Source organism: Muntiacus reevesi, chromosome 18 (assembly GCF_963930625.1).
Source record: "Muntiacus reevesi chromosome 18, mMunRee1.1, whole genome shotgun sequence".
NCBI lineage: Eukaryota > Metazoa > Chordata > Mammalia > Artiodactyla > Cervidae > Muntiacus > Muntiacus reevesi.
The window spans coordinates 53,237,189-53,250,137 of record NC_089266.1 but is presented as its reverse complement, the minus strand read 5'-3'; the positions used below and the strand labels follow the sequence as shown (position 1 = coordinate 53,250,137).

The 12,949-nt window shown below is 55.4% G+C and overlaps 1 protein-coding gene across 6 annotated transcripts in view; it reads left to right on the top strand.

The window, feature by feature from the left end:
- MSI2 (musashi RNA binding protein 2) overlaps positions 1-12,949 on the top strand; it is a 401,411-nt gene that overhangs the window by 353,665 nt on the left and 34,797 nt on the right. For all 6 annotated transcript variants that reach the window (XM_065911079.1, XM_065911078.1, XM_065911080.1 and 3 more), the window contains one exon: positions 445-519. In XM_065911079.1, the coding sequence (XP_065767151.1) occupies positions 445-519 (75 nt within the window). The remainder of the gene's footprint in view (positions 1-444; positions 520-12,949) is intronic.

The following is a 12,949-nucleotide window of genomic DNA, read 5'->3' as shown; positions in this document are numbered from 1 at the left end:
GACTGTAAACCCCGCCCCCGTCACCTGTGCTCTGTCCATGGTGCTGGCGCTGCCGCCTCAGGAGGAGGTATTACAAGAACTTTAATCTCCTACTGTCAATAGCTTTAAGGTAAAGTATATTCAGGGTAAGCTCTGCAAATGTCAGCACTAGGAGCGGGCCCAGGGCCTGGGGCTAACGCATGGCATTTACTCTGCAAGTTCAAGAAAGTGCGTGGGCTTTAGGGGTCTCTCTGCCCAAATAGGGTCTAATCACCAACAGGCTGATGGCGGTACCCCAGCTATGGACGAGGGGCGACCCAGGCCCTGGGTAAAGACCCCCCACTGGAGACAAGTTATTTTGTGGAGGAAAATAACTCACACTGTTCCTCACTCCCACCCCCCACGGGCTCCTCCCAGCCAGAGGCAGCCACACTCGCTGACATGGTCTTTCTCTCTGTGTTCAAGGCTACCCCAACTTTGTGGCAACCTATGGCCGCGGCTACCCTGGATTTGCTCCTAGCTATGGCTATCAGTTCCCAGGTGAGTGGTATTGTCTCCTGGGGCTTTGGGGACATGGGAGGGGGACTGCATTGGGGGAAGGGGGCGAAGGAGAACCAGCTCATACTTAGGTCCATTCACAGACCAGCCTACAGATGTAACTGGGGCAGAATGCAGTTTCTGATTAACTGAAGTGTTTCACCAGTGCTAGGTCACGGAGAATGACTTGTGAGGGGGAAGAACTGATCGGGAGCCCTCCGTCCACTCCCTCTCCCCTTTCTGAAGCCGCTTCCTTGTCCTCTCTCCCTGGGGAGCAGACCGAACTCTGCGCCCAAGGTGTCCTGCAGCCCTCTGCCTCCCAGCACCCACGTGCCTTGCTGTCTGGACCCTATCTCCCTTCCCCCTCCCCTCCTCTGTCTCTGACGTCCTTCTGATGTGTGTGTTGGGTGTGTCTCGGGTTTGGATCTCCTCTCCGTCCTGAGTGGTGGTAGGAGGGGTGATTAGAGCCTCCCTTCCCCTGGGTGGACATCAGAGACTCAACGCAGGGCCCCTGTTGTTTCCCACTCACATGCCCAGGCTGCCCCATCTCCCATGTGGCCAGGGAGGCCTGGGACCCTCACCTGGGGGGGCCAAGGACCCTGTAGGGATGGGGGGAGCTGCTGAAGGAAGTGATGTTTTATAGGGCTTGCTTCTCCCTAGAGGGGGCAGCCAGCCTTTCTCAGACCTGGAGAATAGCAAGAATGTGTTGGAGCTCGGGGTGTTTGTGTCCTAAGGACAGCTGGATTTCAGGAGATGTTAGGATCAGAGTTCTGTTCCCTCAGGTTCTGTGCTGTGGGAGGAGGCTCTAGAGAGCTGGACTTCCACTCCTGGTTGGTCATCCTGCCAGACCCGGAGGCCTGAGCTGCAGGGAGGCCGGGGGGGCAGTGTTCTGAAGGCAGCGGAGATGGGGACTCATGGGGGGCGAGGGCCTCAGTCCCACCTGTGCTCGGTCTGAGCTTCAGGAGAGGAGGGGAGTGATGGGGAAATAAGGGGGCATTTGGGACCCTGGGAGCCATGCCCTCCAGGGGACAGGTCCTCACCCAGCCACAAAACCCCTTGTCTGGCTGCCCAAGGCCACAGACAGGTCATCCAGTGTCTCGGGGCCTCCCTTTTGTCTTCTGTAAATGAGGGGCTTGGGCTGGATGGTCCCTGGGGCAGACTAGAAGGGGAAGGCGGAGGCGAACAGCAGATCCCAGAGCAGAGGTTCAGGTGGCTGGAGTGAGTGGGGGACTTCCCCTCAAGCCTGTCCCCCTGGCGAAGTGGTCTCCCCACCAGGGCAGGGCCCTCAGCAGGAGTCCCCGGTTGCCCCAAGGTCGACCTCCCCACCCCTGCTCATCTGCACGTGGCAGCTCTCATGGCCATGGGCCTCTCGAGCAGGATGCAAGGCATCCCAAGCCGGGAAGCCAGGCACAGTCTGCACCTCCCCGGGATGTCCCCCTACAGATGGGGACCCTGAAGCCTGGAGACATAGAAACCCTGTTCAGGGGGCTCGCCACCAGCAAGGGTCAGGGCTCGGACTGGGACCTGGGTAGCCTGGGTCGTAACTATCATACTTCGTCCTCTTTCTAGCCTCCATCTGTCCAGTACAATCAATCACACCAGCCACGTGAAGCATCTAAAATTTAAATTAAGTAAAATGAAAATTCAGTTCATCAACCACACTAACCACATTTCATTTACTCAGCAGGCTAGTAGCTACTGTCTGTGCAGAATACAGAGCATCTAATGGGTGGGACGTCACTGTTCTTTCTCAGCCTAACGATGGGCAGAGTCAGGTGTTTCTTAACACCGACTGCCTCCTCTCCACCTGAGGAGGCCCTCTCGGTGAAGCCCCCTCTCATCTGCCGATGTCCTTGCTCTGCCTGTGTGACCTGGGCTTGCCGCACACCCTTCTGGCCTCACAGTTGGTATTAACAAACGCCTGCCTCTGCCCACCGTTAGGCTTCTATGAAAATAGAAAAGAGATGCGCCCATCAAGAGGGCTAGCCGCTTCAGATAGTGATTAGAGTGGGGAGCAGTTCTCTTCCAGAAAGACTGAGTTGTGGTCCACCCCTGGACACACAGCTCCTTCCTCCCAAGACCAGGTGTACGCTGTGTGGTCCTGCCCCTGCCCTCGTGGATTGGCGTGGGGGCTGGAATTCTTAAGATCCTGATCAGGGTCTCCCAGTTCCTCTCTTTTTTCCCCTCTCTGATTTCAGTTCAGTCTGCTAATTTCTGTTCTTTTTTCACTTTGCAGACTGTTGCCAGTTTCACAAGACACAGTTTTTATCACCTAGCTCTTAAAAGAGGCGTGACAGATTGGGGTTTGCTCCGTTGCTAGAGAGAGAGCAGGGTCCCGGCCAGGGCCACCCCGGCTGCCACCAGTGCCCCTGACACTGTCCCAGCTGCCTGTTTGCACAGACGTTCTTCTTCTCACTTGTAATTATTGGGAAGGACTCCCATCCCCAGTGCTTCACGCAGTTTTTAAAGTCAGCTCTGTCCTCCAGTCCCCTCCCAGTTTGCTTTTTGTCCGCACTGGGAGTCCCTCCCCACTGAGGCCACTCGTCACCCTCCCAGTGCAGCAGGCCAGAAGGGAGCTTCTCACGAGCTGTGTGGCGCTTCCTCACGGGAGTCTAGGGAGAAGGCATCAGCTTACTTTAAACAGTTACCAGATAGGCTTATTGGGGCGTTTCATGGATGGGCTGGCTGTTCAGTGCTGGCCCACAGAGGTGGAGGATATGTGACTTGTCCGCTACATCCTGTGGTGGACAGTTCCAGAAGTGAACACACACGCACACAGGTTGTTCTGTAAATCCTAACATGAACAATGTAATCTGGAAGAAAATTTGTATCAGCATTATCTGGGTGTCTTTGTCTTTTGGAGCCAGCCTCTCTGGTTGTTGCTATAATAATGCACACTCATCTCTGGGAAGGGGGCCATGGAGGCACTGTGGTGCTGCCTCACCTTAGGCCCTGTGGGCACCGTCCACGCTGGGCCCTCTTTCCCAGCACCTCTGCCCCCACCTGGCTGTCCACTGGCCTTGCACTCCCTGCTGGCCTCAAGGGCCTCCTAGCCCACTGGGGTCAGAGGGGACGCGTATAGAGGTCTCATCCACATATAGAGGGCTCATCCTGATCAAGTCAGGACTCCAGAGGGCTTCCTTTCCCCATGATCGTGATCCATCCACTTCCCCACTCGTGGATTAATGAGCTATGGCTCAGTTGGCCCCTCAGGAATCACCCTTTGTTCGCCCTCAGGGTTTATGAAAAGTGACCTGCGTGCTTCCATCAGATGCATTTGATGTGAGCGCATCCAACTGTCTGAATGTCAGTGTCTCTGGTGGCTCAGTGGTAAAGAACCCACCTGCCAATGCAGGAGACGTGGGTTCGACCCCTGGTTCGGGAAGATCCCCTGGAAAAGGCAATGGCAACCCACTCCAGTACTCTTGCCTGGAGAATCCCATGGACAGAGGAGCCTGGCAGGCTCCATGAGGTCACAAAGAGTCAGACACAACTTAGCGACAAGCATGCACACACATCCTTTAGACTCAACGTGTGCAGTTTGGCTCATCTCATTAAAGATGCTTGATGTCGTCATTGGTTAATTTCCTTTTATTTTTCCTGCAGACTTTTTCATAGATGCTATTTTTCAAAGTCTGTATGGCTTTATTTCCTGTTTGTTTTGTTCTGCTATGAATTGCTTTGCTTTGGTGAACTTGTGCTAGTATACTTACCTCACAGACATTCTAGCCATTGTGAATTTTCTTCATCTCTGTAAATAGTTCATCTGTGCTTCTCCCTAATGACATTTTATTTTTACCCCTGTAAGCAACTGAGGTAGAAAAATAAAACGTTTGCCATGGACGTGCTGTGTGCAGCCATGTCTCAGCCTCACAGCGCCCTGTTCTCACTCCGGGGGAGGTGAATGCACTAAATAACTGGCACCAGTGACAACCTGGTGTGGCCTCTGAAAGCACGGCACTTGCCCTGACGGTCTCTGCCCCCAGCCCTCTCTGCTTCCTCTCGTCTCCTGCGCTTGCTCGAGACGGCCCTCTCCTTGAGTCATGGAGGAGCGTTGGCTTGCAGCAGCTGCGTGGTCCGCCCCTTCCTTCCTTCCTCTGTCTTCACCCCCGCCCCCAAGTGAAAACACCGCTGAACATCTGGAGGCCCTGCCATCTGTACACCAGGTGTGTGAGCCCACACACGCGCTGTGCACACCGGCCAACATGTGGCTTGCACGTGGCTTGCTTTCCAAGTTCCCTGTGCCGTGCAGGTCCGAGGAGGCACCTGTGTTGCTGGATGTAAACCTAGATCTCATTTCCAGGTCCCACTTGCCACGTAGTAGCCATGTGACCTTGAGCAAGTGACCGAGCGCTCTGAGCCCTTGAGATTATAGCAGTGCCTAGGTGGTTAGAATTAAGTGGGATGTAGTGTATATGCGAACGCTGAAAGTTTAGAAATAGTGGGCGTTACTGTTCTTATTCTGTCCCTCTCCAGAATGGTTTTCGCTTCCTCATCACCCCCGACGAAGCTGCCTGCTGGGGGGTCTACTTAGTGAAAGGAATGATTGGGAATCCCCAGGAGACTTACTGGGACTCCCTGCCTCAGCCTTCCTCTTCCCTCCCTCCCCATTTACTGATCACCAGGCACTGGATTAGGTACCAAACGTCTAGACATGAATAAAACTCCCTCTCAGGATGCTCATGGTCCAGCTGAGGGAGAGAGAACCAGTGATCAAACCCACTGGGCATCCTGGGACAGGTGCTTCACTAGAGAGAGGGAGTCTTTTTCTGCTACGAGAGGACAAAGACAGGCTGCTAGTCCTGCCTGCAGTGGCACCAGAACTGGGTCTTACCAAGTGAAATAAAATGAGATGGGTAAAGAAAAGAAGAGATTACCCCAGGCAGAGAAATGACTTGCTTAGACACTGAATCAAGTTTTGTTTTTTTTTTTTTTTTAAAGAAAACAGTATAATAATGGCCTTGATAAAATAAGAATTTGATTTTTCTTTCCAATGTGAAAGAAACCTGGATGTCGCTCTGCCGTATCAGGGATCTGAGTTTCTTTCATCTTTGTGTTCTTTTCTCTTCAACACAAGACTCCATCTCATTGTCTGAGGAGGCTGCTCAAGCTCCAGCCATTACATACTCATCCCAGAAGAACACATCTCTTCCCTTTAATCACACTTCTTAGAAGTCATGTGTGGAACTCTGCTTAGATCCCATTGGTCAGGCCTTAGTCATATGGCCAGACTGAGCTGCTGAGGAACCTCAGAAATGTCTGTCTTCCTGGTAGCTATGTAACTGCTAAAAACAGGATTCTGGTATTAAGGAAGATGTGTGAAATAGATATTAGGGGACACTTAGCAATCTCTGCCACAAACCTGAGTGAGGATGTGGTGCAGGTCCCAGGGATTAAGAGCAGTTCAGTGTATGGGGTGCTTACAAGAGCATCTTGGAGTGGGGGTAGGGGAGAGACAGAGTTAGAGAGGGAGGCAGGACTGAGTGTTGTCAGGTTCCGGAATTCACAAATTTGATCCCCAAAACACATGAAAAGCCCTTAGTGACTCTTAAGTTGAGGAATGATGTGATCAGATCTCCAAAGCGAGTCAGAAGTGGTTTGCAGGGGTAGAGGGGGCAGTGAGGAGTGTGTGCTGGTGCGTTAGGAGGCTTCCCCCCCCCCTCTTTCTGCACTGCCCCGCCTCCTCTCTGAGCTCTATTCCTCTCCCCAGCCTCAGGTTGGCTGTGGCCCTCTGGGGGTCTTTCTCTTCTCCTAGGGACAGCATGGCATCATTCGGCCCCAACCACCAGAAAGCGTCTCAGCCACAGTCTTGCCTACTGGAGTGGCCTCAGACTCGGGCCCCTTGGGACAGTCAGGAGGGTCAGGCCAGCACCCCAGGCTCCATGCTCACACCTCCCTCCTCGGGCGATGGTCTGGGGACAGCCAGGTGCGACAGGTCCCAGGTGGGGAGGCCCTGGGATTCTGGTTCTGAAAGTGCCGGTTTGCGCTTCTGTCTACTCAGCGGTGAACACTGGTGTCATCCCAGGTGCTGATGTCGACTGATGAGGACTGGCTTCCTGCAGCACTGGCCTGAGAAGAATCACGAGGCCAGGTCTTAGCTCAGCAGAAAGGGGGCTGTGGTTGACTAGCGGTGCCTGCATGGTGGCCGGATCTGGGGCTCATGCCTGCTCACTGCATATTTTGCCTTCTGATTCCAGTCTAATGACGGATGGTTCTCAGACACTGGTTGATGGTTTTTTTCTGAAAAATGGTCATTCTGAAAGATGGTCATTCTGTTCCACATGGAGGGTATGGGTCTCAGGGCAGGGGCCTTGGCTCACGTTGATGCTGTTTCCTCTGGGAGAGAATCTGCTATAGTGCATCTTTGGCCAAGGCTCTGCAATGGATGCTTGGGTCAGATTGTCTGGTCTTTGAGCAAAGACCAAGGCTTAGGGGTCTGTCTTATCCTGAGCTGAGGGCCGTGGCTTGAATGTGGAAAGCGGAGGGAAGACAGCAGAAGATCTCTTAAGCCAGATGACCTGGGAAAGCAGCCTTGGCCATAGGAAAGGGGCTGCTTCCACAACCAGCTCCCACCCAACCTGGCAGTTCTTTACAGTTTACAAGATGTGAGAAGAGTTCAGAAACACTGGCAGCTGCCCTGCCAAAGGCCTGGGGTCCTGCCTGGATGGGGCCCCTGGGCCTCAGGGAGTGACTCTGGGGACCTCTCGTCGACCCCTCCTCCAGCCCAGCAGGTGGCCGGCTGAAACCCTCGTGCTCAGCTCCTGATCGAGAGACCGGCGCTTGCACTCCCACCAGAAACCTTCTGTTTTCTCTGCTCAGGTTCTTAGAGAGAAAGGAGCAAGCCTCCCTCCCAGCCTCTGTGACTTCGGGGAGGTGATTGTGGGGCCGCTATGGTGGAATCATAGCACCAGTGACTAGGGATGCCCCCTCACTTGGGCATCAGTTTAAAGTAAGGATTTTCCTCCTACTTAAGTTTGTAACGAGTCCCTTCCTCATCCCCGGCCCCAGAACCGCCCTCGAGGGGGGCTCTGGCGGACCATGTGTTGCTAGGGCTTCAGCTCTGCCGGTACCACCTGGTTCGGTGCTCCTGGGTGCCTTCAGATCGGAGCCCTGTCAGTGAGCAATGGCTGGGCCTCACTGGAGGGACCTCTTCTAGAAATGGCCAAAATGGGGGTTGGCTTCCCAGGTCCATTGACAGAGACCCGGGGCCCACAGCCCGGGGTTTCAGCGCTGTGACTAGAGACGCTCCCTTAGTAGGGGAAGACCCTCCCAACCCAGCATCTGTTCCATCGCCAGCCTTGAATCTGCACCGCCCTCCAGCCCCACCTTCGTCTCTAGCATTGCCCCTTCACAGACAGGACCCACAGGCAGGCTCGAACTTGCAAGCCAGCCCTTCCTGTGGTCCACCCACTCCCATGCTGCTTGCCCTGTGGGGACTGGGGGGCTTATCCCCTCATTTGGGTATTAAGTCCAGGTCAGTCAGGACAGCGCGATTGCTGCTTTGGAAGAAAATGGGGAAGTCGAGTTCAGCAGCACATCCCCATCCTGGCGTGAGCTGCGGGTGGGCCACCCTCCCGCGCATCCCCCTGTGCGTGGAGAATTAGAAGCGGAGGCTCTTCCCCAGTGAGGAAAGCAGAGCGTGGTGCCTAACCGGCGCTTAATAAGCGTTTGTGGACATCAGCTGGAGCAGTCTGAATCGATAGGGATTGTGGGTTTCACTTCTGATCAGCTTTCTGCACCTCTTGAAACTCCTCTGCATCAGTGAAGGGAAACGTGATTCGGGGTGCCGGGGCCAGAGCACCCTGTTCTCCAAAAGGGAGTCAGTGGACCAAGTTCTTGCCCCTGGCTTGCTGGGAGAGGCCAGCCACCTCTGGGCCTTGATCTTTCCAGCGGGGTTACTGACCCCTGTCCTATCCTCTTTCTCAGGCTGTTGAGAGGGTCTCTGGCCGGGCATGCTCTCCTGCTTTGGAAGAGGGCATGGCCCGGCCAATCCCGCGCAGGCAGCCGTGGGGGTGGCGGTGGGCGTGGCTTCATGCCATTCTCCGTGGCTGAGAACGTGGTCCCGTGTGGAGCCCCCCAGACCCGGTCTCCCCCAGCACTCTCCTCATGCCCCTCTCACTCCTTCGAGAGCCCTGTACCACCAGGCTCACAGAGCCCCCAGTAAGCCTGCCAGCAGGAACATAATCACCTTTCTTCAAGCCCTTCAGTTTTCATTTCCATCAGCAAAAACAAATGAAAGACTGCAGCTTAAAAAACCCAAAACAACAGCAACAACAGATTACAGAGTGTGAGATCGTGGGCAGACGGCAGTGCCAGGCCTGAGGGGTGGGCAGCTCGAGCCTCCAGGACAGCCAAGAAGAAGCCCAAAGGCCAGGGTGGGCGCTGTCCCCTCCGCAGCCTGAAAAGGCAGTGCAGAGTCCTGCCTGGAGACCTTTGCCCTGAGTCCGGTCCGCTTGGATCCCCTGCTCCTGAGAAGCGGCAACCAATGGTGTCACCAGCCGTGCTCCTGCGCCTTCAGCTGGGGGTGGGACAGCAGAGGGCAGTCTGCCGTGCACTAGACCCTGCCATCAGGACCCACTCTGGGCGTCAGGAAGGGGTCCTAAGCCCAGGGAGGAAGTCAGAGTCTGCAGAGGTGTCACAGAGGGGAATCCCTCTGTGGTCTGAGTGGGCGGGGGCGCAGAAGGAGTAATAACCTACTGCCTGGAAAGCTGTCAGGAAGGGGTGCCATCTGGATGGGTTTTCAGTGCAAGTAGAAGCTTGCCAGGCAGGGGATGAAGGAAGGGTATTATTCCACATCAAGGGATCGGCAAGTGTAAGGGCACAAAAGCATTGCACGTCTTCCCTCCCTGCCTCCACTGGGCAGATGCTGTCCCATCATCTGGGCCAGAACAGCCAGACAACCAGCCTTGGCACTGGAAACCTGATGTTGCTTCTTCCCAGATGCAGCAGCTCACAGGCAGACACTTTGTGCACCAGAAAGGCTGCCCCCATGCTTCCCTTCGGCTGGTCCCTTTCGGGGTGTCTGTGGGTAGCACTGAGCTGGCCCAGTGGGCCCTGGGTTCTGGCTGCCCTGGGGTTGGCTTCCTGTGAGCTGGAGGGGGTTACCCAGATGCGGTCTCTGAGACGGGGACAGGAGTCGGGTGCTGACACCCGCAGAGGCCCTGCTGCCTGGCTCCGAGTCTGAGGAGGTATTTTCTGGCCCCAGGGCACCCTGGTTTTGCAGGGAAGGGCATGGGGCCTGTCCTGTGGCTCTCTTAGGAGCAGCTTTAGGGCCTATCCACGCTTCTTTGTCTGCACCGGGGGCACCAGCCTTGAGCACGTCAGGGGTCAGGTGAGGCTCAGGGCAGGAAGCACCGTCGTCTTCTCCCTGCCCCCTCCTGTTGGTTCCTCTTCTCCCCATCCATCCTTTTACTGGTTCAGCACAGAGTCACCAGCAGCTGCTGTACCACGGCCCTGCCCTAGATGCTGGAGATAGTGATGAGCAGAGACACCGCCCTGCTGGGTACGGCATGTGCTGGGGACGGAGGAACAAGCTGGGAGAACCCCCAGAGGCTGCCCCAGGTGAGCCCTTCCTAGAGGAGCCTGGGGGCACTGGACAAGTCCAGGCGGCAGGGTCGCCAGTCCAGCTGACGAGCGCAAGCTGCAGGGCTCCGGGGTCCTTGTCCCCGTCCCAGGGCTGCGACCAGCCCAGCCAAGCCCTCCCTGGGTTCCTGCAAGCCCTCCTGCCGCCACATTACCCACCCAAATTAGAGCTTGTACTTCAGATGAGACGTATCCTTATCACTCACAAGCAAAGTATAAATATGATCTATTACAGCCCTTCGGATGTGAAATGTCATGTAAATTAAGAGGATTTTAGAATAGGAAGGCTACGCTACTGTTATCACTGTGGGCAATAATAATAAAAATAGGAACAGAAGTTATTATTCCGCTTACTGAGAGCTCAGCCAGTGACAGATAACGGGCCACTGGTGCCGCCCTTCCACCAAACTTCTCGGCAGCCCCTCGAGGCGGTGGTTAACCGCGCCTGCAGAGGAGCAGAGTGAGGCTGAGGGGAGAGTGACATAAGTCGTCTCGATGGCACAGGAGTGAGCCTGGGAGGTGGGGTTTTGCCACCTCACTTTTAACCACGTTGTGCACGGTTTCCTTTATCTTCTCGGGACCTGAGTCCTTCACTGAGTAACGTCTTACGGGAGGGCAGGGTGTCACAGGGAGAGCTCCCTGAGATACTTGGGGAAAGCTTCTTGGCCACGGAAAACGCCCCAGGTGTTACTCCTATCATCAGGGCCGTGATCACATTCTCAGCGTCTCACCGACTTTTAAAGGTCAGGAGACAAAGGCACAGAGAAGGTTCTGTCTGCACTTTACCCTTTCACCCAGGGCTGACCTGCGGTGGCAGGATCTGCAGGCTGGTCACATTTGTAACGATTTCTCTTTATGCTGTGCTGTGCGTAGTCCATCAGTCGTGTCCAACTCTTTGCGACCTCATGGCCTGTTGCCAGCCAGACTCCTCTGTCCATGGGGATTCTCCAGGCAAGAGTGCTGGAGTAGGTAGCCTTTCCCTTCTCCAGGGGATCTTCCCAACCCACGTCTCCCACATTACAGGCAGGTTCTTTACCCACTGAGCCACCAGCGGAGCCCAAGAATAGTGGAGTGGGTAGGCTGTCCCTTCTCCAGGGGATCTTCCTGACGCAGGAAACAAATCGGGGTGTCCTGAGCTGCAGGCGGATTCTTTACCAGCTGACCTACCAGTTCCTGTCCAGGTTGGTAAATAGTGGCTGCCTGGAGCCCCCAGAATGCCTCCCACTGCCCCCACCTTGGGATCTCCCCCACGACTCCCTGACCATCCGGTGGGCCACCAATTCAACACCTGAAACAGCCCATCTCAGGAGTCAGGAAGTGAAGGAGTCTGCGTTTACAGGGGAGGGAGCTTGAGGTCAGAGCTGTTAACTTTACTCACAGATGGTGGGCCCAATGTGGGAGCCTGGGGTCTTTCAGCAGAAAGTCTTGGGGTGCTCAAGACTCAAGCGCCTGCTGTCCTGGTTCACAGAAGTGGGTGCTGTAGGACGGGCATTTATAATTGTGCAGAGGTCCTGCAAGAGTCCGTGAAGAGTGCAGCTGGGGAAAATAGGCAAGTGAGGAGCCCCCGGGAGCTCAGACATTTAGATTTAAATGGCTTAGGGAGAGACCCAGCGGGGAGGGCCTTGTCAACTCCTTACCTGCGATTGGACCGCTGAACTTTGAGGAGAAGGGCGAGAAGTCACCTGCACAGTGAGCGCTAGAAGGACTAGTGGTCAGGCGAGTGGCTTGTCCTGACACCTCGGTGGTAGTTGTGACAGTGACTCAAAAGCAGAAATGACAGTTTTATGAGGAGTGAGCGGAGGGGCAGGAGAGGGAAGGAGACTCACAAGACAGTTTGCTGATGTCTCCTTAGAAACTAAGGGTGAGATGCCTTCCCTTTGAAGGTCTTGGTCTTGGTCTCAGGCAGGATGATGTTTGTCCTGTGGGCAAGTGAGCGTCACTGGGTTTTCCGGGACCGCAGACTGCTGGCCCGGGGCAGCGAGAGCTGGCTTTGGTGTGGATTCCCGGTGGCCATTCGTGCCCTTGCAGCCCTGCTCCAGAGAGAGGGATGAGCAGGGTATCCTCCCAGGCCAGCGTGGGCAGAGCTGTTGTATCAGCCATCCTGACGCTGGCCCTGTGGTCAGCGCTGCTGAGAAACCTTGCCTTGTCCACAAGGCCCAGATAGTCCGGCCAAAGCTGGAACTATCTGGGGCCCAGAAGGAGAAGGATTTACCCCCCACCTTGGTGGGTCCTGTCTGAAAAGACTTTGAAGGATCTGTGTCTTGGTATCATATGCCAGGGCCTAGCTTGGTAGGGTTTTTTTAAACTGAATTGAAATGGTGAGACCTTTGCGGGCTGGATCAAGATCCCAACCATAGGAACACCTCCAATTCCTTTCCTTTTGTGTCCTGGATCCTGGAGGAAAAGTTGGGGTGGCCACCTCCCGCATCCCACTGTCTTGCTGCACTGAGACTTCTGATCGCTGCCCCCGTTTCCAAGCAGGATTTGACGTAGCCGCACCCAGGTCTTGAGCTCAGTGGTGAGAAGACCACAGAGTGGTCAAGGGCCTGGCTCCAAGCTGGTGGGTCCAGGGCCGATCCCCGCTTCTCCCTGGCAGAGTGGTCACAGCTCCCCTTTTACCCAAGACCCTGGTGGACGGTTTTCTCTCTGTTCCCAGGGAGTTGGTCTGTGGGCAGCCTGGTCCACAGCCGGAGCCCCCTTTCCCGTCACAGGCTAGTGACTAGAAGCTCTGAGAGGGTGGAGCATGTGTGTTCAATTCACTGCTGTGACCCCAGTGCTTAGAACAGTGCCTGCGTGTAGGTCCTCAGTGAAGATACTCAGTGAAGGTACTCAGCGATAGGTAGGTACTCAG